Source organism: Zophobas morio, unplaced genomic scaffold (assembly GCF_036711695.1).
Source record: "Zophobas morio isolate AGI-343-1 ecotype UQ-CSIRO unplaced genomic scaffold, CSIRO_AGI_Zmor_V1 ptg000024l, whole genome shotgun sequence".
In the NCBI taxonomy this organism is placed as follows: domain Eukaryota; kingdom Metazoa; phylum Arthropoda; class Insecta; order Coleoptera; family Tenebrionidae; genus Zophobas; species Zophobas morio.
This window is the reverse complement of record NW_026972129.1, coordinates 7552936-7578444: the sequence shown is the minus strand read 5'-3', so window position 1 is coordinate 7578444 and position 25509 is coordinate 7552936. Positions and strand designations below refer to the sequence as shown.

Below are 25509 nucleotides of genomic sequence, written 5' to 3'. Positions count from 1 at the left end.
CAAGTTGGCGAAATATTTTGTAGAACGCAACATGTCATGCGCGCTCGCAGTCAGTCAACTCACATTATCAAAGTATAACGCAGCAAGCAACACACTATTAAAAAATATTTCTTTCATGTTTAAATTTTCATTTGAAGCGAGATTAATTAAAATATCAATATGAGTTGATATACATATTACAGAGTAGAAAATTAGTCATAGTTACAGATGTTGTTTGAATACAAAAGTATGTTGTTCTTTACATGTTAGACTTTACTATAGCGAATTGTCATGTGAAGCGCTAATTGCAATTTACGACACCAGGAGTCTCTAATTTTTGACATCTGTCATTGTTTTGACAATTTAGAAATATCTTCCTTTGTCGTTTAGTATTTGTAACATATGTTTGAGTTAAATAATAAGTAAATTAATAATAAAAAATGGACGAGCAAAACATTCCCATTGACATCAACAATAACAAGCTTCTAGACTGGCTAATCAGTCGCCGTCATGTTAATAAGGACTGGCAAAACAGCATTCTTCAGATTCGGGAAAAAATTAACAATGCCATTCAAGACATGCCAGCGCATGAAGGAATAATTAAATTATTGTCGGGTCAACACATAAATTATTTCCACTGTCTGAAGATTATTGATATTCTTAAAGAAACTGAAGCGGATACGAAGAATTTGTTTGGGAGATATGGATCGCAGAGAATGAAAGATTGGCAGAATATTGTTTCCTCATATCAGAAGGACAACATTTATCTAGCTGAGGCTGCACAGATCCTAATTCGTAACGTGAGTTATGAAATTCCAAGTTTAAAGAAACAAAGTGCAAAACTAGAACAGTCGATAACTGAGTCAGAGAAGAAAATTAGAGACTATTCAAAAAATGAAGCTTTAGCAATAAAAGAATTTAATACATCTTGCGAACAATTGGGAATTGCTGGCAAAAATATTAAAAGCGAACTCCTAAGTCTTCTTAATGAATTAACAGCAATTTATGAAGTTGCAGCAGAAAAAATCAAAATTGTTAATCCAGCCATTGAGTTATATGAAGAATTTAACAAATTTTTATCTGCAAGAAGTAGTAATGCAGATGTAGTTCCCTTATTAAAATTTGTAATAGAAAATGGAAATGTAACAACTTATCAATACACTTATGGGGAGAAGCCATTGAAAATCGAGATGGAAGGTGATAATTCTGACAAAAACACCGTGGAAGAATTAAATGATGCAGAAGAACAAATTGATTTTGGGGATAACGAAATTGACTTTGGTGACATATCTGTTGAGAACAATGACTTTGACTTTGGTGAGCAACCAAAAATTGATTGGGGTGGCACCCCAAGTACAGATGAAGAATTTGAAATTGTAAGTCACACCGATGTTGAAGTTTCACTAGAAGAATCAGGAATAGTGGTTGAAAAATCTGGCATGGATGGAGGAATTGCAAAAGGTACAGAAGCTTTAACAGTATTAGACAATCCAAAAACTCGAGATCAAATTATAAATGAACTGATGGAATTGGAAGCTTTTCTCAAAATGCGCCTCTTCGAGTTGTCTAGTGATTCTGACATACTGGCGATGTCCCAGATGCAGAATGCACCTCCTATGCTTCAAATGCAAACCATTGAGTCTGTTACACTGATGAATGATTGCGTCAACGTCGCTCTTTCCGAATTTATGAACAAACGGATTTTACATTTACACAATATCAAGCACTCTCCAAAATACGTAGACATCTTGACATCCAGTCTGAAACAGAAACTGGCTGTTGCTGAAAGAATGAAACAGAGCATTAGTATTTTGGAAGATCAGATCAAGAAATATAAAAGTGAAATCAGGAGTTTTGAACCAGCCATTAAGCTGCTTATTGACAAGACTAAACAGTTACAGAAAGAAGTCCAAGAAGATATTTCTAAGAGGTACAAAGGCCGTGTTGTAAATATAGTTGGTGGTGTTAATATGCTATAAGTTAATTTTTTTGTTGGTAATTGTTATATTCACGAAAAAATAAATATTCATATTAACCATATCTACTGCGATTTAAAGGAGATGAATAAATTACAAATTCTGTTGCTTTTTATTTTCAATAGAATCCAATGTCTTAAGGGTTTGAAAGGATAGCTCTGCGAGACTTTCGGAAGTCATCACTGTAAATGAGGCAGTAAAAGCAATACGTTACTATTACTAATTAGTGAACCAAATTCTTAGCGCTAGTTTAACCACACTTTTTTTCACGAGGGTTTTCTGTAATAATGTTCCTGAATCCTGATCAACTTTAAATTTTAAACTCGATTACGGTTACATTTGTTAAATGCGAAGGTCAACGACATGTTGGCCAGCAACAGCACATACTTTTGAAATTTAAAGGTTGCCTACATTACATTTGTTTGACATATGTCAAACGAGGAGTCTAATTTCCAGTTTCCATCAACAAGAATGTAAAATCCGTAAGATCCGTTACAAAAATGTTTTTTATTAATATTCAGAATAATACTGAAGAGGTGACTTTCAAAAATTATAATAAGAGTCCGGGATCTCAAAATTGTAGTTAATTATTCATCACAAAAGCAGCTTTTAAGTAAGAGAAATAATTTCCACTTATCTAATCTACTATTTGTAGGAAGAATTATTATTATCTCGTATGTTTTTGTGTATAAGGACAATTATATTTATTGCTATAGGTAGATGATGAAGTGTAACGTGTACTAATCGAGTGAGCATGCAAAATGTCCGGTGGTGGAAATAAAAAGAAACCGACAAAAGCCCAAGGGTGGGAAGAGGCTGGATCAGAATTTTATCAAGAAAGCTACCCCACAGATGGAGAATTTGATGCTTTACAACGGGACGTAAATCCGAAACATCTAGCCACGCTATTGCCGAGCAAGCAAACTAGAGCAGGTTTGTGGAGTTTTCCTTTTTGTTTTAGATTGTGGTGAAATCTTGTTTCAGCTGCAACAATTAGGCCACGCACAAATGATAACAGAACTATTAGACGACAAACGTCGTCACGATCTCGAAGAGATTCTACTGTTCATCGAAGAGCATCAACTGCTGCAGATGTCCAAGTGTCTATGTTACCTGATTTGTCGGAGAACTTGTCTAATGAGCAGACAACATGGGAGGAAATTATGCAGATTAAGGCAATGCCGGTACCAATGTCACAGAAGAAAGAAATGAAAGCCAAGATTTTAGTGAGTGACTTATTCTTTGTTTTAAAAAGAATTCCATTGTACATTGCAAACAATTTTAATGCGCTTATTGCAACATACTATTTGCAGAATATAAACAAATGTAAATTTACGTGTTAATTTAGCAAACACGAACATAGGTAACGGGGAAAAACTGATTTGATACTATGTACTTTGTAATTTTTATCTATTGTGGAATCGGTGGACACAATTTTGGAATGCGAGCGTAATATTAATATATTGACAATTAATAACTGGAAGTTGATTACAGTTTGTAAATCTAATTTGTGTCAGGAAATGTCAGATAGGTTGAAGTAGCTACTTAAAAAGTTAGATAAAACCAGTGAGTCACTTTTTCCAGTAGTGTCTAATAAAAATTAAAATAATTTACAAGTATTAAAAGCTAGTTTGAAACAATGACTTTTTGCAATGACTCACACAACTTTGGGTGACGTTAGTTGTTGCTTGATATTTTATCAGTTAATACAGAAGATTTCACACATGACAGATCTAAAGCTTTTAATCTTTTTCATTTTCCTGTGAGAATTAAGTATATTTTGAGAAAATAATATAAAGGTGGGGCGGAAGGGGCTGAAAAAATATTCATAAAAACAAGATATAATTTTATTTTGTACTGCCGTAGAAACTAGCTACTGCAAATTACTTTTCATACTTTGCTTTAAAATGTATGTATATATGTTACTGGCAATCGGTATAATTAGGTATTTTATACAATACTAGACAATGTATAGAATGCCTAAAACGTTAAGGTAATGTATGAAATATTATTCATTTTATACTTTGCGTAAGTATTCTATACAATGCCGAATGCGCAGCCGGTAATGTGTGTAAAAGACGACACAATAGTTCTTCATGTAAGAATAAATAATTATTTTTTTACATACTCCATTCTGAGAGCCAGTAAATCTATTTCTTATTTTTATGCAACTGTTTTGTTTCCTAAGTTTTTAATACTTGGTAGGTACATACCTGATTATCTTTGAGAAAAAATTTATTATTTTAGTTTACCTAGAAGAATTTTGAGTTTAACGTGATTTAATTGTGATTTTACTATAGTTACAGAAAGGTACTAAGTGCCTTTTTTGTAGAATAATTTATAGATTTAAAAAAAATTGTTGTTATGAGTAAAAAGTATTCATATATTTAATGTCTAATATTATTTTTTTATGTAGGATCTAGTAGCCGAAGAATAAATACATATTTTTTGGTGCAGTAGTTCTTAATTCTACTGCAAAAAATACCTACCTTTTTATAAAGATTGTTTTATTTTACATATTGCTGATGGACCACAAGGTACTCTATACAATCCCTAGAAATTGTATAGATTACCTAGGCAAACTATGTAATGGACAATCATATTCGTAATATTTCATGCATTGCCTAGACGGCCCCGGTATTCTACACATTGCCTAGGTATTGAATAGAATACCTGAATTATACATGTGATTATAACTTATTACTCTTAATTATTATTTAATTCTAATTGGATTAGGAAGTGGATTAAAACGATGAAATAAAATTAATACTTATCTTAATTGCCATATTTGATAAAATCTACTACATTGTTATTATCAATGTTTATATTTGTACAGTGTGAGGAAAAACTCGTGCCGTTTTGTCAAAAAGGCAGTTGCTGTTACTCTGGATTAAATTTACATTTTATACTACACAACACTTTTTTACTAAATGTGCTATAATACTACTCACATGACTAATTAATTAATTTATCTTACTACTTGTTAATAAAGTTACTCTTATATAACTCATTATGAGTTACATAATGATGTTTCATTATATGTATAACTATGATAATAACAGTTAACTATGAAAACTTAATTTATTGACAGTATTTAATTATCTATAAAATTTACTGCATTTGTATTATTAATTTCAACACTTCCACCAAATTAAGCCCTTCAATGTTCCCCGAAGTTATGAAAAAATGTTGAGAAATTTTCGTTTTATTATTAATTTATTCTAACGTAGAAAACATGTTCTTCATCTTTCCCGTTTTCAAACAGCAAATTAGTTCATTCCTCCTTCCTACATGCACCCGTAACTCCCATAATCAGAACTACCTGAAAATTAATTTCTAATAAGTATATGAATATATCCGGAAAATTCTAATACCTTCATTAGTAACCGTGTTTCATTTTCACCTTCTTGCGGGAAGATGGGCACATGCTTTTTTGAGAAAATATTCGATTTTTTGAGTTTATACCCTTCGGACTACCTCTTGAGGAATGTAACAAGTTGGATATATTTGATGATATCAACATTTCTTTTCGTAGATATCATCGTTCTTATCATTCTTATTGCGCCCAAAGGGTAGCACATTTATAACGCTTGGAAAAATACGCAACATAAACTAGTAGTACCTTCTCATTAGCTTCATTTGTAATGTTTTTCTCAACGCACCACAAAAATTACAAAATATGACAATATGTCCATCTGTCTGCCGTCCCGGATTTTTATTAAGCAGATAATCTCCGAAAGTACTGGCCCGATTGTTGTCAAATTTTGTCCTTATATTAGGAATATCATGTAGATGGTAAAATGATAACCAAAATTTGCCTAATCATGTGATGACGTCACTTCAAAATTGTACATAGTAAATGGGTTTTAAAATGTATAAAATAACAATCCTGTACATGTAGTTTATGACTACGAATTGAATTTTTACCCGAAACGTCCAGATTTTTGGGAAAAAAAAAATCAAAATTAGGAAACAACATGTTGACAGTTAATTTGGAATCTGCAAAACCGAATGCTTTGAAATCTTGCAGATGGTTTACAGTTATGATAAGAATGATATATTTTTATTCAAAATATATTTACTTATCCCCTCCAAAAGACTGATGACGTCACCTCAAAATTTTGCTGAATAAATCCTATCTTAAATGTACAAAATATGAGTCTGTATTTGTGATTTATCATTCCATTCATATTTTTTGGATTTGCATATACATGGTGACCCAAAAAATTAATGAATGCGTGAATTTATTTTATTGATTTAATCAGGAACTACAAAGTCGAATGCTTTGAAAACTTGGATATGTTTTAAAAGTTATCATAGGCATGGTAAATTTTTGATCAAAATGTATTTACTCATCCCCCCTGAAAATTTGATGACGCCTCTCCAAAATTTTGCCGAAAAAAATATAAACATATTTTTTAGATTTGCTTATACAGGTGTCTGAAAAAATGAATGACTGAGTCAATTTATTTTATTGATTAAATCAAGAATTGCAAAGCTGAATATGTACTTTGAAATCTTGATGTTGTGAAGTTATTGTAAGCATGTTAAGTTTTTAATCAAAATGTATCTATTTATCAACCCCAAAATTTGATTACGTCATCTTAAAATTTTGCCGAATAAATTCTTTCGAAAATGTGCAAAATATGATCAGATTATACTTGCAACTTATCATTGCATTAATATTTTTTTGATTTGCTTATACAGGATGAGCAAAAAAAAAGAATCAGTCAATTTATTAAAGAGAGTGTAATTGTAACGTATTTTATAGTGTGAACCATAGATAAAAAAGCAGGTCACAATATAAATTTCAAGCGAAATTTATTTACTAAAATTTTGAAACAATGTTATCAAATGTTTGGCACGGGTGAACATACAAATTTTGATTAGAATTTTATCTACACGATAATATTAATGCATCTATGTATTCACCTTTGAAAAAACCGAAGGTTAACATATTGCACATCAAAATGACAAAAGTTTATTTCAAAATCTTGTAGTTCAGTTTTAAACGTAACAACGGATCCACTTTTTACTTGGTCTTGTTTTTGTGATCGATTATGACAAGATTGCGAATTTTAATGGAATGACACACTAACAAAATTGTTGATTAATTGAAATGAACACTTGAGGAATGCTAGAAAATAATAGACTCTTTAGATAATAGCTTATACGAAACAGTAGTTTAGTCATAACCTCATAACACAAACAAATCTACAGATGAAATATTTCAGCGTTTTAGTAGGAAAATTTTAAGAATAAATTCAATTTATATTCGCCTGACAAAACCTTGTCTCAGCAAACCATAAAAATGTGTCTCGTAGACTTTAGTTTCTAACAGCTTGTGTTCTTTAACGGGATGCAGTATTTTTTTCATGATGTCCAACATTTAAGTATTAAATTCAAAAACATACGATTAATCTTTTTTTTTCAGAATGAACCAAATTTGCGTTTACAAGGATACGAACAACTTAATTGGAAAAGAAGGAAGATCTGGAGACACTTCGCGTCTCGTTTGAAGGAATTCAACACAAAATTAGAACTTTGGAAAAACTCCTTAAAGCGTATAGAAGGTCATTTTGGAACTGGTGTGGTAGCATATTTTATTTTTTTGAAATATCTTCTATTTTTAAATTTATTTATTTTTTTAATAATATTCCTTTTTATTATATTGCCAACACTTCTAGTCAATTTGAACGATGATTCAGAACAGAATGTGACTGAAACCGACAATGTCGTGTTGGATCTCATTCAAGGTACTGGTTTTATGGAGCGCAGTATTCTTTTTTATGGATTTTATTCAAACCAAACCTTTAACTATACAATTAATGAAACAGTGATGTATTACAATTTTCCTCTAGCGTATGTATGTATTGCGGTTCTGTATTTTGGAGTGTCTTTAATGTCCATCGTAAAGTCAGCAGCGAATGGATTCAAAGATAGGGTTATTGAAGGAGAAGGCCAGTTTTATCAATACTGTAACCTGATTTTTGGTGGGTGGGACTTCTGTATTCATAATGAAAGATCAGCTGGCATTAAACATAAAGCTATTTTTAATGAGATTCGGGCGTGCTTAGAAATAGAAAGGTTGGTCGAAATGAAACAAAACAGAACAAAAAATGAAAAAACGAGATTAATTATTATTAGAATAATTGTAAATATAATAGTATTAGGCACGCTGGCAGGTTGTGGCTGTGCCATCTATTATGCATTAATGTTTTCTAAAGAGAAGCAAAAAACAGCATTGGAAAACAATGAAGCAGATTTTCTTCTTTTCATATATGGATTTATACCATCGATTACAATAGTTTGCTCCAACGTTTTAGTGCCATTTCTTTTAAAATATTTGGTAACGTTTGAAAAATATAATCCAACTTTTGTAATTAGGATAACATTAATGCGAACTGTATTATTGCGTTTGGCTTCCATTTTTACACTGTACGCGTCACTGGTTGAAATTACTGAAGATGATAACATTACGTGTTGGGAAACTTTTGTTGGGCAACAGATTTATAAATTAGTATTAACGGATTTCGCCACTCATATCCTTTTAACGTTTTTCATCAATTTTCCCAGGGCGTTAGTAGCAAGACATGTTAAAAATAGTTTCGTCAGAATGGTTGGAGAACAGAGCTTTGATTTACCAAAGCACGTACTCGACGTTGTATATTTGCAAACGCTATGTTGGTTAGGATGCTTTTACGCACCCTTGCTGTCAGTTATGTCATTTGTAATATTCTTTTTACTATTTTACATCAAAAAGTTCGCCTGCTTAGTCAACAGTCAACCGAGTTCAACTATATATCGTGCGTCACGATCGAATTCTATGTTTATGATTGTACTGTTAATATCCTTTGTGGCTGCGGTAATACCGATGGCATATTCATTTTCAGAAGTGCGACCTTCTCCGAGCTGTGGACCATTTAGACATTTGCACTCTGTTTGGTATGAAGTTGAATCAACGTTTTATTCAACTCCGAACTGGGTGCAAGATATTATAAGTTTTTTGACTACCGCAGGTTTCGCAGTACCGGTTTTTCTTATTCTATTCTTACTTTTATATTACTTTAAAGCGGTTAATTCGGCTAACAGACAAATGGTAATTGTTTTAAAAAATCAGTTGGTCCTGGAAGGCCATGACAAACAATTTTTATTGGAAAGACTGAGCAAGTTTATGAAGCAACAACAAGAACATCAAAAGCGCTTAAGGCAAATTGATGTTCTACAAGATGGTGATACTAATATATCGAGTAATTAATTCCTCAACTTCTGGTCACTTTTATAAATAAGATTTTACATTTAAGAAACTCAATGATACCATTTTATGCATTTAATGTAGGCATCTTTTCGTGTGATGATTATTTATGTTTTTTTTTTCATTTCCTGTTCCTATAAGAAGAATATTTTACACAACATATCTCATTAAGCAGAACTTTTCCAGGCGGTGATTAATTTGATAAAACCGAACATGCATTTCATTAAACACTTTGTACTCGCGGATTTTTTAGGTATTTAAAGTTAAAGTCGATCTTTTAAATGTAACTAAAATGTTTGACTGCATCAAATATTATTATTAATTAATTTTGTTGAAATAATAATTTAACAAAAGTTATTCACTAAAATTTGTAAAAATACGATGGTGATAAATGCATTACTGTAAAATTTGTAAATATCTATATGTACATAAATAATTTTTGTAAACACCTTTTAAGTACTGTATTTAACATCATTGTAATCAAACTACTCTGTCGTTTCTAAGTGCATGTGGACATAAATACATATGAAGTACTGTAGTAGCGGTCTTATGTTGGTAAATTAGCAGTACCTATACCATAATATAGTAGTCAGTACCAAGTGTTATATTGTAACCACTACTTCATCTATACTAATCACAATATCAAATACAGTATTTGCAAAATAAAATAGTGAAATATTTGTTTCTTTCACTGTTTGCGTCCATTTGTTCTTAAAATCCGCGATGTGAATATTATATATTACATATAGAAATATAAAAAATGTACAAATTAGAAGTAGGTTCAATTTGGTTTTGAGTTGACATATGCAAGAATTGTTTCAATACTGTCTTTTCCTTTATAGTTGATAGACGCACAAAGCATATTTCTGAAATACTCCTAATAATTAAGTTATGAAGTGTATACCACTCTGTCACCTCTTGCCAAATAAACCTGCCAACAGTTTTCACCATTTTATACAAGTATTATTATAGTTTATCTATGAAACTAGCTATTTGTGATGTAATAGATAATTTGATTATAGGACCCAACAACACTGTGTTTATCTATAGAAGTTAAATTTATTTACGAACAGAAGATTTAAGTACGTGTATTTTGTAAGTATACGAGTTTAAATTGTTATAAATTATGTTCTAGTCTTTATTGGTTTTTTAATCATCCCAAAGTTATATATATATAGATATAGCATAAATCTTTTACAATGTTTGCAACTTGATTGGAAATGAAGCATTTATTTCTGATAGGTTTGTGTTGTAATGCCTATTATACATACATACATATAACTAAATGCAGTGCCACGTCATAAAGTGGTGGCTCAATGAAATTTAAACTGTCAAATATAAAATATTTTACTATATTCCTATGTTCCCTTCCTCAATTGGTTCCCGACACGTGAAAATCCTAAACTTTTTAATTTTAATTAACATCAAAAAAGTTGCGCGTTTAGAAAAGTGTATAATCATAAAAATTTGAAATAAAACCAAAATATTTGAGTGCACAATAAAGAGGAAAAAACTTAACAAAGTCGAGTTTTAGCAACAATATAAATATTTTGAGGTAAACTAATCATGGTTCATGTACCTACACACTTCTTCAGAATTTCAGTGTGTTCATTTAAAATTCGTGATCTATAAGTTATAACTAAATTTAAAGTGTACAATAGTCTTCCATCTTTACGGCTACTAAAACAAATTTCATTTATTACCAAAATACTAAAATTTAAAAAAGGTTCGTTATGAGTTGTAAGTTCTAGATCGAGACAATTTGTAACTCCATAAATTTTACTATTATGTAATCATTTTTATTATTCATGCTATAAATTTCAAGTGGGATTTACATTTTTGGGGCTATTAATTTTTTGGAGTAATCAGTTCTGTAGTTATGGACACTGCCTATAGAATGGGCGGAATTTTCGCACTATGTAAGCTGTAAAACTTCAAGACAACGTGACATTCGTCATAACAACCATAACGTCCCTCTAACAACCCAATTAGCGTTTCTCCAAAAATTCGTAGTCAATTCCAGGAAAAGTCAGGTTGTTCCAAAAAACTTTTTTTGTCCATAGATATTAGTTTTGAAACAAACTGAGGTGAACAATACAGCAATGAAGACGTTACGAAAATTTATATTAAAAACAAAAATTGTGTTGCTGGATTTTTGGAGGGTAAAACAAAACTCTGATAAAAATGTGGCTTTTATTTTAATTTATAAAAATATTTTAAAAAGAACTATACTTGAAATGTATTTGTAACAGCATTATAATTTAAAAATGATATTAGGCACTTCATAGATGTACAACTACATCTTACTTTTACTCTTCTGTAATTGGGGAGTGCAACTATTGAAATATGTAAATATTAAATATCACAAAAGCATTTATCACCACAATATACTTACAACTTCTGCAATATCAATCCATTCTAATGCTTGTACAATTTTATCATTTTTACCAGTATTTTTATCCCAATTCCAATACCTAAGGGTTTTGAATTTATTAATAACATGAAACTTTCTATCTTCTGTGTCAGATGTGGGTACAATACTCTCATGTAAGACAACACCAACATAACCAGTGGGTAGCGACATGCTTTGACCTCTTAAGGGGTATCCTCTAAAAGATGCTTTCAAGCCTAGAGTTGAACCATTACAGCAAAAAGTTTCTTGAAAAAATAGCTACCACCTACTTTTATCATCTTCGAACTTAATACTTGATTCAAAATATTTTGACACTTTGGCATCACAGTCCGCACTTATCTTAAAAGGAATACTCTGAACTTTCGCGTCATCAGAACTGTTTAAAATGTAATTTTTAACATTCTCAATATGTATTGCCATTTTCCAATTTGTTGAATCCGTGGTATGATTATTTCTTTGGCATAAGCTGTTCTGAATGGCAAAACTGACCTATTTTTACGTTTTTATGAAACGTGTCTTCGCTGTAAATTCAAAAACAATTTTAAAAATCAACCAGTATACTGTTTCGTATTTCCAACTTATTTTTAAGCACAGAATAACAGTTTTTAACAGGTGATTTAGTGTTTTTTTTGTTTTCACCAGGACGCACAAACGCACATTCCACTGTTTCGGTTCTGGGCTGGGGTATTTAACATTTGGAAAACGTCCACGTTCTTATTTGGGTAGTTCTCCAATCCACCCACCAGAGGTCCCGCTATGAAAAGAAAAAGTAAAGTCCCTAGATATATAAAAATACCGCAATCATTCGCCATTTCCGGGCGAAACTACCCGCCAACTTTAAAATATTGCAACTTCGAATGCTATCTAATTTAAAAACAATAACAAGAATCCAATTTGAAATTGGGCTCTACACGATTTCGAATGGTATTTTATTAGAAAAGATAAAGTTGCTTTTAGATTATATAAATTGTAATTCAGATTAATCAGTGCTATTTCAGAAAGCACAAATTGAAATTCAGATTAACTAATTCTATTTTAGAAACCGTCAGTTGAAATTCAGATTGCATTAAAATAATAATTAAGAACCAACTTTTGTTAAACATTCATATTTTCATCAGCACAAGCTGTATCATATCATAACAATTGATTTCTATCGTGTTTCCATGCAAAGTCACATTTATTACAACTGTGAATTTATGAAAAATTAATTTAATTAACTAATTCAAATTCGTCGACAATACCTGACATTTTACAGACCAGCTGACATATATCGCTGCTATTTTTGGGCAAAAACCATACCTCCTCTTTTCAATACATGGTACAATGAATTTGCAATAGTTTATGTCCTTTATATATCTAAGGACTTTATGAAAAAGGCTGACTCGCGCCCATTTTCAAAATTTTAGAATTTATTCAAATGACTCACTAACCCCTCCTGTTACTACAGTGGGAAGCTGTGGTGGGGAGTGAGCAAGGGTCTGTTTTGTGATTTGTGGTGACTGGTGAGGAGGTGAGGGTATTTTATGCTGTGTTGTTGGCTGTGATAGTTGGTAGTTGCTAGAACACGTGTATTTAAACATAAACGTAGATATTAAATAACAATTTCAAAAAGAAATCATCATGGGAAAGCCAGGTATTGCAATTTTATATCGTATCTGTGTTTATTTTCGTAATTAATTATATATTATAGGATTTTCGACAGGTGGTCGCGGCGGCGGCGGCGGTTTTGGTGGACGTGGTGGAGGTGGCCGTGGGGGCTTTGGAGGTGGAGGGGGTAGAGGCGGAGGACGTTCAAGTTTTGGAAGAGGAGGTGGCGGCGGGGGTCGCCCTACCTTTGGAAGAGGAGGTGGCGGAGGAGGTCGTGGTGGACGAGGAGGCGGCCGTAGGGGAGGTCGCGGGGGCGGCAGAGGTGGAGGAGGAAAAACCGTTGTAATTGAACCGCATCGTCATGAAGCAGTTTTTATTGCAAGAGGTAAAGAAGATGCTTTGGTGACGTTAAATCTCGTTCCTGGCTCAGAAGTTTATGGAGAAAAAAGAATTTCAATAGAGGTAAAATTTACATTGTTTAGAATAAGTGCATGTTGGCACCCAAACATGCTTTTCATTGAAAATTTGATAGACATTTTGTTGTATTAGGAAATGTTAAAATGCTTCATTGGTACTGAAAAAGAAAAACAACCCAAGTAGTTTTATTGTGAAGCCGATTTTAATAAAATTTTGAAATTGTACACCAAGGATAAACTACAGATATTAGAATGAGGACGTAAAGGTTTTGGAGAGATTGAATAATTACGTTTTAGTTAATTAATTAAACTAATGAACTTACAAAGGAGCATGATACGCTGCACATTTCATGCAAGATATATTTAATAATAATTTTAGATGATGTCATTAATTATTTGAAACGAGTGAATAAAACAAATTTTGGGTAGCGCTTTTGTTTATATTCATGATTATTTTAATTAATTACTAATTAAAATATTGCACGTTTTTCTTTTGCAAGTAGTCAAACAACAGAAAACAAAATGAGATACCAGTATTCGCCATTGCAATGTGTGCATACTTGGTGTGGCTTGAAAGACGAAACGGAATATCTAAACAAAATTTCATAAAAGTCTAGGGTGTATTTTTTTAAATGAATGCACTATACTTAATATCAAAATATTATTTTCAGAATGACGGAAACAAAGTAGAGTACAGAGTCTGGAATCCATTTCGCAGTAAACTGGCAGCAGCAATTCTTGGTCAGGTGAAATACATTCACATGCCACCAGGCAGTAAAGTGTTATATCTTGGGGCTGCTTCTGGAACCACCGTGTCCCATGTGTCAGATATTGTTGGACCCGAAGGATTAGTATATGCAGTTGAATTTTCTCATAGGTCGGGTCGAGATTTAATAAATGTGGCGAAGAAAAGAACAAATATCATTCCAATAATAGAGGATGCCAGACATCCACATAAATATAGAATGTTGGTGGGAATAGTTGATACAATATTTGCAGATGTAGCACAGCCTGATCAGGCGAGAATCGTGGCATTAAATGCCCAACACTTCTTAAAGAATGGTGGGCACTTCGTTATATCTATTAAAGCACCATGTATTGATTCAACAGCTAAACCAGAGGCGGTATTTGCCGCAGAAGTGGAAAAGTTGCGCGCTGACCATCTTAAACCACAAGAACAACTTAGTTTAGAACCCTATGAGAGGGATCATGCCGTGGTAGTTGGTATATATAGACCAACGTCTGGAAACCAATGAAATAGTTGTAAATGTGTTTTCCATATAAAGCGAAAAAGTAGTTTAGTTATTATAAACTGTTTTATAATGATTGACTTTTGTCAAATGTAAGATATAGTTTTTGTAGCAAATTCTTCTGCAATATCAATACAGTCTAATGTTTGTACAATTTTATCATTTTTACCAGTATTTTTATCCCAATTCTAATACCTAAGGGTTTTGAATTTATTAATAACATGAAACTTCCTATCTTCTGTGTCAAATGTGGGTACAATACTCTCATGTAAAACAACCAATATAACCAGTGCGTAGTGACATACTTTGACCTCTTAAGGGGTATCCTCTAAATGATGCTTTCAGGCCTAGAGTTGAACCATTACAAGAGTTTCTTGAGAAAATAACTACCACCCATTTTTATCATCTTCCAACTTAATACTTGATGCAAAATATTTTGACACTTTGGCATCACATGAATACAAAGTTGGATCTTTAAAGTTAATTTTCTCATCTCAAAAGGATCCTCAACGCGTACTTAATAAATACATTAACCACGATCTTACTCTCCGTCAAAGAAATATAAGTTATAATGTTAGACAGGAGTTTCGCATGAGAAAAGCTAATGGTGAAGAAGATGTGGAAATGACTAACACCAGGTAGGGTTTCTCTATAGTTTATTTACACATTCGAATATCTTACACGTGGAACAGGAGACGATGCCAGTCTTCTTCGTTTCGATGTCGGCGGCAGAAGAGAGTACTTGCCGTACTCGCGCCTCCTTGTGTCCCCAGTTGGTCTCTGCGTCGGCGCCAGGTTCACCAATCACGAGTGGTGTTCGGTGAGCATATTGAGTTGCCTACTCGTAGGCGAGAGGAAGTAGTACGTGTGCGTTGTGTTGCCTACATCAACATCACAGCAACGCCACATACCCCCCCCCAAGTAACGGGTGACAGCTGTCAAAACGGCTGTCAGTTGTCATTCTCTGAAACGTGCGGGGAGTGTTGACCTGCGGCCTGACCTGGTAGTTTGAGTAACTTCCTGTGTTCGTACTGGGGATGGAGCCGGTGGTGGTTCTGGTTCTTGGAGAATAAAAGCGGGTTTTACTCTGTCGATATTCACTGTTGTTTCCCTACCGCCTACATTGACCTTTATTATCTTAGCAGTACGAGACAGAACAAGGTGTGGACCGGTGTAGGGCTGTTGGAGCGGTCTTCGCACGGTGTCGTCTCTTAGGAAAACATGGCTACATTTACTGAGCTCTGTGTGGACGAAGGTGCTTTGCCTAATGTGGTGCGACGCTGGAGTTGGGCGAAGTTTCCTCATGTGGTCCCGTAGTTTTTCTACAAAAGTAGTGGGTTCTACGGATCTGTCGATATTGCTGAAAAAGAATTCGCCTGGGACTTTCAGTTGCGTTCCGTAGGTCAGCTCTGCTGGTGAGTGTCCGATGTCTTCTTTGATGGCTGTACGTAACCCTAATAATACTGTAGGTAGAACGTCTAGCCAACTTTCCGCTTCATGGCACATGATGGCTGCCTTCATGGTTCGATGCCATCTCTCGATAAGGCCGTTGCTCTGGGGCCTATATGGCGTCGTCCGAGAGCGCTGAATGCCCAAAATTTTCGCCAAGGCATTCATGGTGGATGCTTCAAATTGTCGCCCTTGGTCGGTTGTAATTTGTCTTGGGCAACCGAATCTTGAAATCCATGTTTCGTAGAATGTCTTGGCGACTGTCTCTGCGGTCATGTCGGTCATGGGTGCGATCTCTGGCCACCTGGTGAAACGGTCAGACATAGTGAGGCAATACCTGTAGCTTTGAGAGGGAGGTAGCGGACCTACTATGTCGATGTGCACATGTTGGAACCGTTCTGTGACGTCATCGAAATGCTGCAATGGGGCTTTGGTGTGTCGGCCAACTTTGGATCGCTGGCAAGGGATGCAGCTTCGTGCCCACTTCATTATGTGACTCTCCATAAATGGCCACACAAATCGCTTCTTGATGAGCTTACTGGTCGCTCGGCCGCTGGGGTGTGAGAGGTTGTGAAATCCTTCAAAAATTACTTTTCTCGAATCTTGTGGAACGTATGGTCTGACCACCCCCGTTGACGTGTCACACCAGATAGCCTTCTGGCCGGCCTGTGGGGTGAGTTTTTCTAACTGCAGGCTTGTTGCATCAGAGTTTAAAAGTGTTTTTAGTTCGGCGTCTTTTTCTTGTTCCTTGGCTAAGTCGTCGGTGTCAATGAACGTAGGAATTGTGATTTCATTGACCCTTGAAAGTGTGTCTGCAACTGTGTTTTGTTCACCTGAAATGTGGATAATGTTGGTAGAAAACTGGCCGATGAAATCTAGCTGCCTGACTTGTCTTGGGGATGCTTTGCCTGCTTTCTGCTGAAACGCGTAGACGAGGGGTTTGTGGTCGGTGAGTATGCAAAAGTCTCTGCCTTCCACCATGTGCCTGAAGAATTTTATGGTTTCGTAGACTGCAAGCAGCTCACGATCGTATGCGCTGTAGTTGCGCTGCTCCTTGCTAAGTTTTCTGGAGAAGAAACCTAAAGGTTGCCAGGTCCCATTGGAGTGCTGCTCTAGTACGCCCCCGATTGCGTAATCAGAAGCATCGGTGATAATTCTGAGCGGCAGATTTTCGGCGGGATGTGCCAGAAGCGCGGCGTTGGCTAACTCTGTCTTGCACGTTTCAAAAGCAGCTTCAGCTTCCTCTGTCCATTCGACTATTGTTTTGTCATTCTTCCGCGCGCTGTTCAGATATTGGTGAAGTGGTGTTTGGGTCTGGGCTGCGTGGGGAATGAAACGTCGGTAGAAGTTGATCATGCCAAGGAACCGTCGCAGATCTTGAACTGTCTTTGGTTTGGGGAATTCGCGGATTGCACTGACCGACGTCTCAAGTGGTTTGGTTCCACTCCCGGAAATCGTATGTCCTAAATATTTCACTTCGGCTTCACCAAACACGCACTTGGTCGGGTTAATCACTATGTGATGCTCCCGTAACCGAGAAAATAACATTTTTAGATGTTCGACGTGCTCTGCTTCATCTCGGGAGAACACTAAGATGTCGTCTATATACACATAGCAGAAATCAAGGTCACTTATTAGAGAGTTCAGGTGTCTTTGGAAAGTCTGCGCGGCATTACGTAGTCCGAACGTCATAACTGTAAACTCGAAGAGCCCAAACGGAGTGCACACGGCTGTTTTAGGAATGTCTTCTTCAGCCACGGGAATTTGATGGTATGCGCGCACTAGGTCTATGGTGGAGAACACACTCTTACCCTCGAGTCTGTAGGTGAAGTCCTGTATATGAGGGATGGGGTAGCTGTCAGGCACTGTCACGTTGTTTAGGCGCCTATAGTCGCCACATGGACGCCATTCACCAGGGAGTTTCTTTGGGACAAGGTGAAGCGGACTAGCCCAGGGGCTCTTGGATGGTCGGCACCAGCCCTGTTCCATCATGTATTGGAATTCGGCTTTCGCCACTCTCAACTTCTCGGGTGCAAGCCTGCGGGGAGCTTCTGCGACCGGGGGACCTCTGGTGATGATGTGGTGGAACACGTTTCCCCTGTGCTTCGTTCCAGGTGGCGGTGGGCGTGTAATTTCTGCGAAATCCGCTAGCAGTGCGTGATATGGCGTCGTCTTGGCCACTGTCGTGATCTGAGGCGATTTGCATATAGCGAGGGTTCCGCGAGTTGATAAGAGGGTGGCTGCGTCTACGAGGCGTCGGTTGCGGAGATCAGGTAGGAGGTTGTGATGCCTCAGGAAGTCTGCTCCGATGATGGGTTTGCCTACGTCTGCCACTATAAATACCCACTTGAACGGACGTTTCAACTTGAGATCAAGGAACATTAGCTTTTGGCCGTAGGTTCTGATCGCGCTGTCGTTGGCCGCGAAGAGCGTTGTCTCAGCTGGGCTGAGATGTTGTCTGCCTGAGAACAATCTCTTGGGTAACACGGAAACTTCTGCCCCCGTGTCGATTAAATATCGGGTACCTGATTTTGGGTCGGTGATGAAGAGGCGTTGTGTTTGCGCTGCGTCGTGGACCACCTCAATCGTCGACGGCGCCTCTAGTTTGACGGCCTTTTGTAGTCACAGGGTTTGGCGCATCTTCTGGCGTTTGCTCCAAACCGATTGTGATAATAGCAGATATTATCGTCCTGCGGATTCGACCTTGACCTAAATTTGGCGCGATTCCAGTTTTCGCCTTGCCCATGGCGCCTTCTGTCGTCTGCGAGTTGGTTTACTGTGGTCGATAAAGTTACGAACTGCTTCTGCAGTGCCGTAATGGCGGCAGCCATTCCATCTTCTTGCGCCGGTGTAACGGTTTGAGAGGCGTGCGCGGAGGTACCGCGATTTAGGGCACCAATATTTGCTGTGATGGCGCTGGTATGGTGGATTTCGGTCAATTTGTCCGCTATGGTCGCCATTTTGTCCAGCGTTTCTTTATCGTTTGCGGCGAGGATCATCTGTAGTTGTGGGGGTAAACGCTGCAACCACAGAGTCTTGAGGACGTCACCGCTGATCCCCTTACCCGCTAGGGCTTCCATTTCTCTTAGTAGTTGTGACGGCTGCTTGTCCTCTAACTCTATTTCGTACATGAGCTTCCGTAGTCGTTTTTCGGGGGTGTCTGCATAGGCGGCGATCAATCTGGATTTTATGCTTTCGTACTTTGTCTCTTCTGTTGGGGGGTTGGCGACCAAATCGGCAACCGGTTGGAGCGTCGCGCAGTCTAAGGCGGTTACTACGGTCCAGTACTTGGTCTGGTCGGACCTGATTCTCGCGCAATTAAATTGGGCTTCGACTTGTGCAAACCAAAGCACCGGGTCTCGCTGCCAGAATGTCGGTAGCTTCAGATTTGAACCACTTCTTACCTCATCAAGGGCTTGTTTGTTGGAGATGGTAGCCAGTTGTGTCTGGAACTGGCAAATTACTTCTTGTTGTTCCTGCAGTTTCTTTTGCATTTCTTCCATGGTGCTAGCTCTTCCTATTTTCTTTCCGGGGTCACCAATGTGGAAATGACTAACACCAGGTAGGGTTTCTCTATAGTTTATTTACACATTCGAATATCTTACACGTGGAACAGGAGACGATGCCAGTCTTCTTCGTTTCGATGTCGGCGGCAGAAGAGAGTACTTGCCGTACTCGCGCCTCCTTGTGTCCCCAGTTGGTCTCTGCGTCGGCGCCAGGTTCACCAATCACGAGTGGTGTTCGGTGAGCATATTGAGTTGCCTACTCGTAGGCGAGAGGAAGTAGTACGTGTGCGTTGTGTTGCCTACATCAACATCACAGCAACGCCACAAAGATATATTATTAAAGTACCGGGGTGGGATTCCGTATATTGTGAAGAAACAAATAAAAAACTAAAGTCAACCCAACAAATTAATAATTTAACATATAATTTAACAGCATTTTATCAAAACACGCGTAGCCTAAATACAAAAGTTAACGAATTTTATACTAACCTACTAGCCAGCAAATGGGATGTTATATTATTGACTGAAACTTGGCTCAAACCTCATGTTATGTCGACTGAACTCTTTGGAAATTGTTATAATGTCTATAGATCAGATCATCCAGTTAAGACAGGTGGATAGTCCAGTCAAAATAGGCATTTAACTTAGCCAAAATTCGCATAGAGCTGAAAATTGGTATAGACGTTAAATAAATAATTACAAATGAAATGTCAAAAATCCCCTTCGATCCTACTTCTGCAAAAATTTTTATCCAAGGTCAAAGGTCAAAAATTCAGGTTTTTCCCATTTTTTTCTGAAACCGTAAGTTTTATCGTAAAAATAGGTCAGACAAAAATTGTAGATCATACAATTCTCTACAAAAATTGTTTCAATACTTTTCTTCGTACGAATCACCATTCATGAGATATCGCGATTTTAAGAGTTGAAAAAGTCATTTTCTTCAAAATATGCACACATTTCCGCACCACCTATGAGGTAAGGTACTTGGCGCATTTTTTTAACGTGGCTTCCCCAGTAGGCATACTCCACGATCTAGTGTGACAAAGAAATAAAAATTTGATCAGTATACAGATCGCATCCTATTCATTGAAAGAATCGTACTATTGCTAATATTCAAAGTGGAACAGGTTGATTTCTTCTAAGTTTTATTATTTACTTCAACAATTATTTCTTCATCTTCACTTTCTTCTTCTTCTCCTTGCAGAATTTCTGTACGCTGTTCTAAGAAAAGAGATGGATCAGTTGTCTCTTCATTGATATCATAGGTATTATCATCTGTTGGATTTGATTCAATATTAGAGCAAGTCTGACCCTGACAATTGATACATACTGGCGAACAAAATAATCCCACTTTTTGACAGCCACAATTCTTACTACAATCCGTCTTGCAGGTTCAAAAAATAGTATTAAGCAGTTTTTTTTTGGAGCAGGCGGGAGTAGGGTTTGAATTGGTTCCAAAAAATTATCTCTTAATTTCCAACCTCATTCTTCTGGGTCCAGCTCATTGCCTAGCCACATTTGAACTTGATAATACACACGATACAAGTGTTTTGAAAGGCAGAAGCAGATGTTGGAGGCAGACAAAACAACTGCACTGTTTTATTGTTCCATACAGATGTTACAAACCTTAAATATCTATACTTGTCTATGGAATCAATTTTTTTTGGAGCACCATACATTACAAGAAGAAAACGAATTCCATGTTTGACGATGTCATGTGGAGAAGTCAATCTTTGTAAATATTTCTGCGCAATCAATTAAATCATTACGTTTTTCTAACAATTTAAAAACTGCTGTTTTACCTCTCTTAAAAATGGCTGATGTAGTATCGCAACAATTTATTGCATGCAAAAATAAAATATGAGTTTTACATTTTGGATATACAGTCAAACTTTGTGATGAATATATTGTTGATTGTACTTAAGCTTTCCCAGGATTCAAAAAGAAAATAATTTTATCAATTGGAGTCCGTGCAGTCAGTAATATCAACAGATCAACATCTTCACCAACGACGACAGTTGTATTTGGTCTTTTGAATTGTTCTATTGCTGTTTCAATTATAAGGACATTAGCATCATTATCAGCTTGTTTTATTGAAATACCAGCAGCTGTAAATTCTTCGCATAGCATTGAAATGAAGTGAGACGTATACAGGCTGTATATTATGTAGAATATGAATTTTTCAACTTTTAAAATCGCGATATCTCACGAATGGTGATTTGTACGAAAAAAAGTATTGGAGCAATTTTTGTAGAGAATTGTATGATCTACAACTTTTGTCTAGCCTATTTTTACAATAAAACTTACAGTGTCAGAGAAAAATGGGAAAAACCTGAATTTTTAACCTTTGACCTTGGATACAATTTTTTGCAGAAGTAGGATCGAAGGGGATTTTTGACATTTATTGGTAATGGATTGTTTAACGTCTATACCAATTTTCAGCTATATGCGAATTTTGGCTAAGTTATGATTTTTTTTTTGTCTATTTTGACTGGACTAGGAGGAACACTTTATAGCGGTAGACACTAGGTTTCCAAGCGAAAAAATTGATCTAGGTTGCCCTGTTGATGAAGTTGAAGTAATAGCAGTCAAAGTATCATTTTGTAATAAGAATGCTAAGTTCGTTAACGTGTATATTCCACCATCTCAAAGTGAATTAATATATGAACAACTTTTTGAGTATCTTGAACAAACTCTGGTACCATCTGAAGCAACAGTCATTGCAGGTGATTTCAATATTAGTGAGCGTCAGAGTTACTAAGTTTCCAATCAAATGTCGTTGTGCTCATCCTTCATTCACTTTCTCAACTACAACTCATTACATCAACAAAATCAGATTTTAAACGTAAAGCTGCGTGTACATGAGCAAGTAAAACTGTCGCAAGCTACTCTCTGAGAGTACTTGCTGGTGCACTGGCTGGTGTAAACAGTGGTAGAGAGTACGCTTGCTGCAAGTTTTGCAAGTTGCGGCAAGCACTTTATGCAATAAACAATTTGCAAGTATAAACGATTTGCTAGAGATCTCTAGCCAAGCAGTATTTATTTCAAGCTTGTCTGGAAAGTTTTTATCTAGAGTGGCAAGCGGCATCAAGTTATTATTATTAAATACTAGCTGACCCCGTGAACTCCGTTTCACCTACAATTTAATTTTGAATCTGCAAAATCGAATGCTTTGAAATCTTGCAGATGTTTTAAACATATGATAAGCATAATAAATTTTTATTCAAAATATATTTACTTATCCCCTCCAAAAAATTGATGGCGTCAGCCCAAACTTTTGCCAAATGAATCCTATCTAAAATGTCCAAAATAGGATGAGACTATATTTGTGATTTATCATTCCATTCATATTTTTTAGTTTTGCTTATAGGGGGTGTCTCAAAAAAATTAATCACTGAGTCAATTTATTTTATTGATTGAATCAAGAATTGCAAAACTGAATTTTGAAATATTGCAGACGTTTTGAAGTTACTGTTTGACATTGTAGGTTTTCAATCAAAATATATCTGTTTATCAAGCCCAAAAACTTGAAGACATCATCTCAAGATTTTGCCGAATAAATCCTATCTAAAATGTGGAAAATATCATCAGTATATTTTCGTAATTTATCACTGCATTCATATTTTTTAGATTTGCTTTTACAGTGACTCAAAAAAATATATGGATCAGTCAATTTATTTTAGTGAATAACTCAAGAGTTGCAAAAATGAATACTTTGAGATCTTGCAGACGTTTTAAAGTTTTTGTAGGCATGGTAAATTGTTAAGAATATTTATTTATTCCCCCCAAAAAATTGATGGAATGGCTCACTCGATTTTCGCAGTTAATTTTGGGAATACAATACAGTTATTTTTAGTATTACACTGCACCAATCCAAGGTGGTATACCTACGTGTTGATAGTAAATGTTGATTAGGTCATCACAAAATTGTGTGAAGAAAAGACTCAACTCGAAAATGCTGAATATGTTTCATTATACTTTTGGTGCGAAGGAAGTTCTGTCGAAACAACGTTCGATCAATTTTTTGACAATGGTTGATATAAATAAAACTCAGTAGATGCTCATACTCGAAATACGAAGTATCTACTCGAATATCAAATCAAAATGTTTCTAGTTTTTCTAGATGATACTAATACTTCAGTAAGTAACAGTTGATGCTCAAGTAGCATCTCGATACAACAAAAAAGGACAACAATGACAGTGTTCAACCATCAAGGCAAAAATCGAGTCACCAAAATATAAGTTAGCACCTTGAGATGGGAATCTTTATGGCCAGTGTTAGAAAAAACGCACTGCACAATTTATGCATAAATAAAAGTTAATTACATGAAAAGTTTTCGATATTCCTGCTCCTAATGTGTTTTTCAAACTGAATGCACCTTTTGACGACGTTCCACATTCATGAAAGTCACCATGTTTAGTTAAAATTCACTCTTACAACGATCCTACTGGTTTTCTAAGCTACTTTACAGACAGCTCAGTTATTTGCCACGCCGATGCTCATTTCTAGATTAAATGCTCACAAAACGCGTAGATGTTCAGTTTGTGGCCGGGGAGATACAATGTTTCCCAGTAGGTACTCAGTACATAGAGTAGATGTTCAAGTATATAAGAGTAATAATGAAGTAGGTACTTCGTACTTCGAATATAAGTATCTACTCAGTTTTATTCATACCACCCAATGTCTCGCTTCAATGTTTGACTATTATGTTGATTATGAGCACAACGCTGATCAACTTCCATAACCGTTTTTTTTACGAAAAAACAAAGAACGATTTGAAATGCAATATACTTTTTACAATCGCACGATAGAATTAGTTTTGTATGACACGTCAGTTAGACGACAACCATTGAAATTAATTTGAAGTGGCGATTCCCATAAAAAATTTTTAGGATTTTTTGATTTTTTAGCTGTTCTTTTAAGTTTCCCCTATTTTTTTAATTTATAAACAATCCCCGTAATATAAAAATTTCTTCAAATCGGTCAAGCCGTTTTTGAGTCTTAGAGAGACTAATAGGAACAGCAATTGATTTTTATTTTATAGATGGTTAATAAATGGGGGTTGGTGGTAGAAAGGTGAAAATTTAGGGTTATGTATATTTTTTGATGCCAAATCTTAGAAAAATAAAAATAAAAAATTTGTCAAAAAAATAGACAAACATTTTTTAGGGTGGGCCACCCTTATCACTTAGGGGTTTAAAAAATAGTTTACAACCTATTGTCAGACCTACCGAATAGACATACAAAATTTCATACAAATCGGTCTACCCATTTCGGAGAAGTTCGGTTACAAACATTGTATTATTTTAGAACAAATTTCATTACCATAAAAAAGGTTATACTGACTCGACCTTAAAAGATAGACATATGCTGTCGCGGACTTTTCTTTAGAACTTTTAGAGGGGAACAATTTCGTCATACATGATTTTTACGTAACTTTAACCATTTAAGCAGCGTAAGCAACGGAAGCTGTCAAAGGAGGAATAATTTTCCCGTTTTTCCGAATTTTTCATTGCTACTTCGCTCCTAATGATCGTAGCGTGATTTTATATAGCCTATATGTAGATATGATACATGGACTATCCAACACAAAAAGATTTTTTGAATTTGAACCAGTAGTTTCTGAGATTAGCGTGTTCAAATAAACAACAGCTTCAGCTTTATTATATAAGTATAG

At 35.6% G+C, this 25509-nt stretch overlaps 4 protein-coding genes across 6 annotated transcripts; 3 read left to right on the top strand and 1 right to left on the bottom strand.

Moving 5' to 3' along the window:
• The first annotated feature begins 327 nt into the window (after positions 1 to 327).
• On the top strand, positions 328 to 2019 carry LOC135135211 (CDK5 regulatory subunit-associated protein 3). Its single transcript, XM_064064227.1, has one exon. The coding sequence runs from the start codon at positions 420 to 422 to the stop codon at positions 1956 to 1958; it is 1539 nt and encodes a 512-aa protein (XP_063920297.1). The 5' UTR covers positions 328 to 419; the 3' UTR covers positions 1959 to 2019.
• Positions 2020 to 2385: 366 nt separating this feature from the next.
• Positions 2386 to 10349, top strand: LOC135134943 (transmembrane channel-like protein 7). 2 transcript variants are annotated; one of them, XM_064063851.1, is made up of 4 exons: positions 2386 to 2568; positions 2672 to 2888; positions 2940 to 3181; positions 7390 to 10349. In XM_064063851.1, the coding sequence occupies exons 2-4, from the start codon at positions 2717 to 2719 to the stop codon at positions 9211 to 9213; spliced, it is 2238 nt and encodes a 745-aa protein (XP_063919921.1). In that variant the 5' UTR covers positions 2386 to 2568; positions 2672 to 2716; the 3' UTR covers positions 9214 to 10349. The 2 variants fall into 2 exon arrangements, with proteins under 2 accessions (XP_063919921.1, XP_063919922.1); XM_064063852.1 differs by having other exon boundaries at positions 2401 to 2437.
• Positions 10350 to 11389: 1040 nt separating this feature from the next.
• LOC135135267 (ribonuclease H2 subunit C) lies at positions 11390 to 12299 on the bottom strand. Of its 2 annotated transcripts, XM_064064297.1 has the most exons (4): positions 12202 to 12299; positions 11893 to 12144; positions 11606 to 11838; positions 11390 to 11546 (listed from the first exon to the last, which is right to left on the bottom strand). In XM_064064297.1, the coding sequence occupies exons 2-4, from the start codon at positions 12041 to 12043 to the stop codon at positions 11520 to 11522; spliced, it is 411 nt and encodes a 136-aa protein (XP_063920367.1). In that variant the 5' UTR covers positions 12044 to 12144; positions 12202 to 12299; the 3' UTR covers positions 11390 to 11519. The 2 variants fall into 2 exon arrangements, with proteins under 2 accessions (XP_063920367.1, XP_063920366.1); XM_064064296.1 differs by having other exon boundaries at positions 11893 to 12297.
• Positions 12300 to 12364: 65 nt separating this feature from the next.
• Positions 12365 to 15024, top strand: LOC135135266 (rRNA 2'-O-methyltransferase fibrillarin-like). Its single transcript, XM_064064295.1, has 3 exons — positions 12365 to 13256; positions 13314 to 13672; positions 14298 to 15024. The coding sequence occupies exons 1-3, from the start codon at positions 13244 to 13246 to the stop codon at positions 14880 to 14882; spliced, it is 957 nt and encodes a 318-aa protein (XP_063920365.1). The 5' UTR covers positions 12365 to 13243; the 3' UTR covers positions 14883 to 15024.
• Positions 15025 to 25509: the final 10485 nt, after the last annotated feature.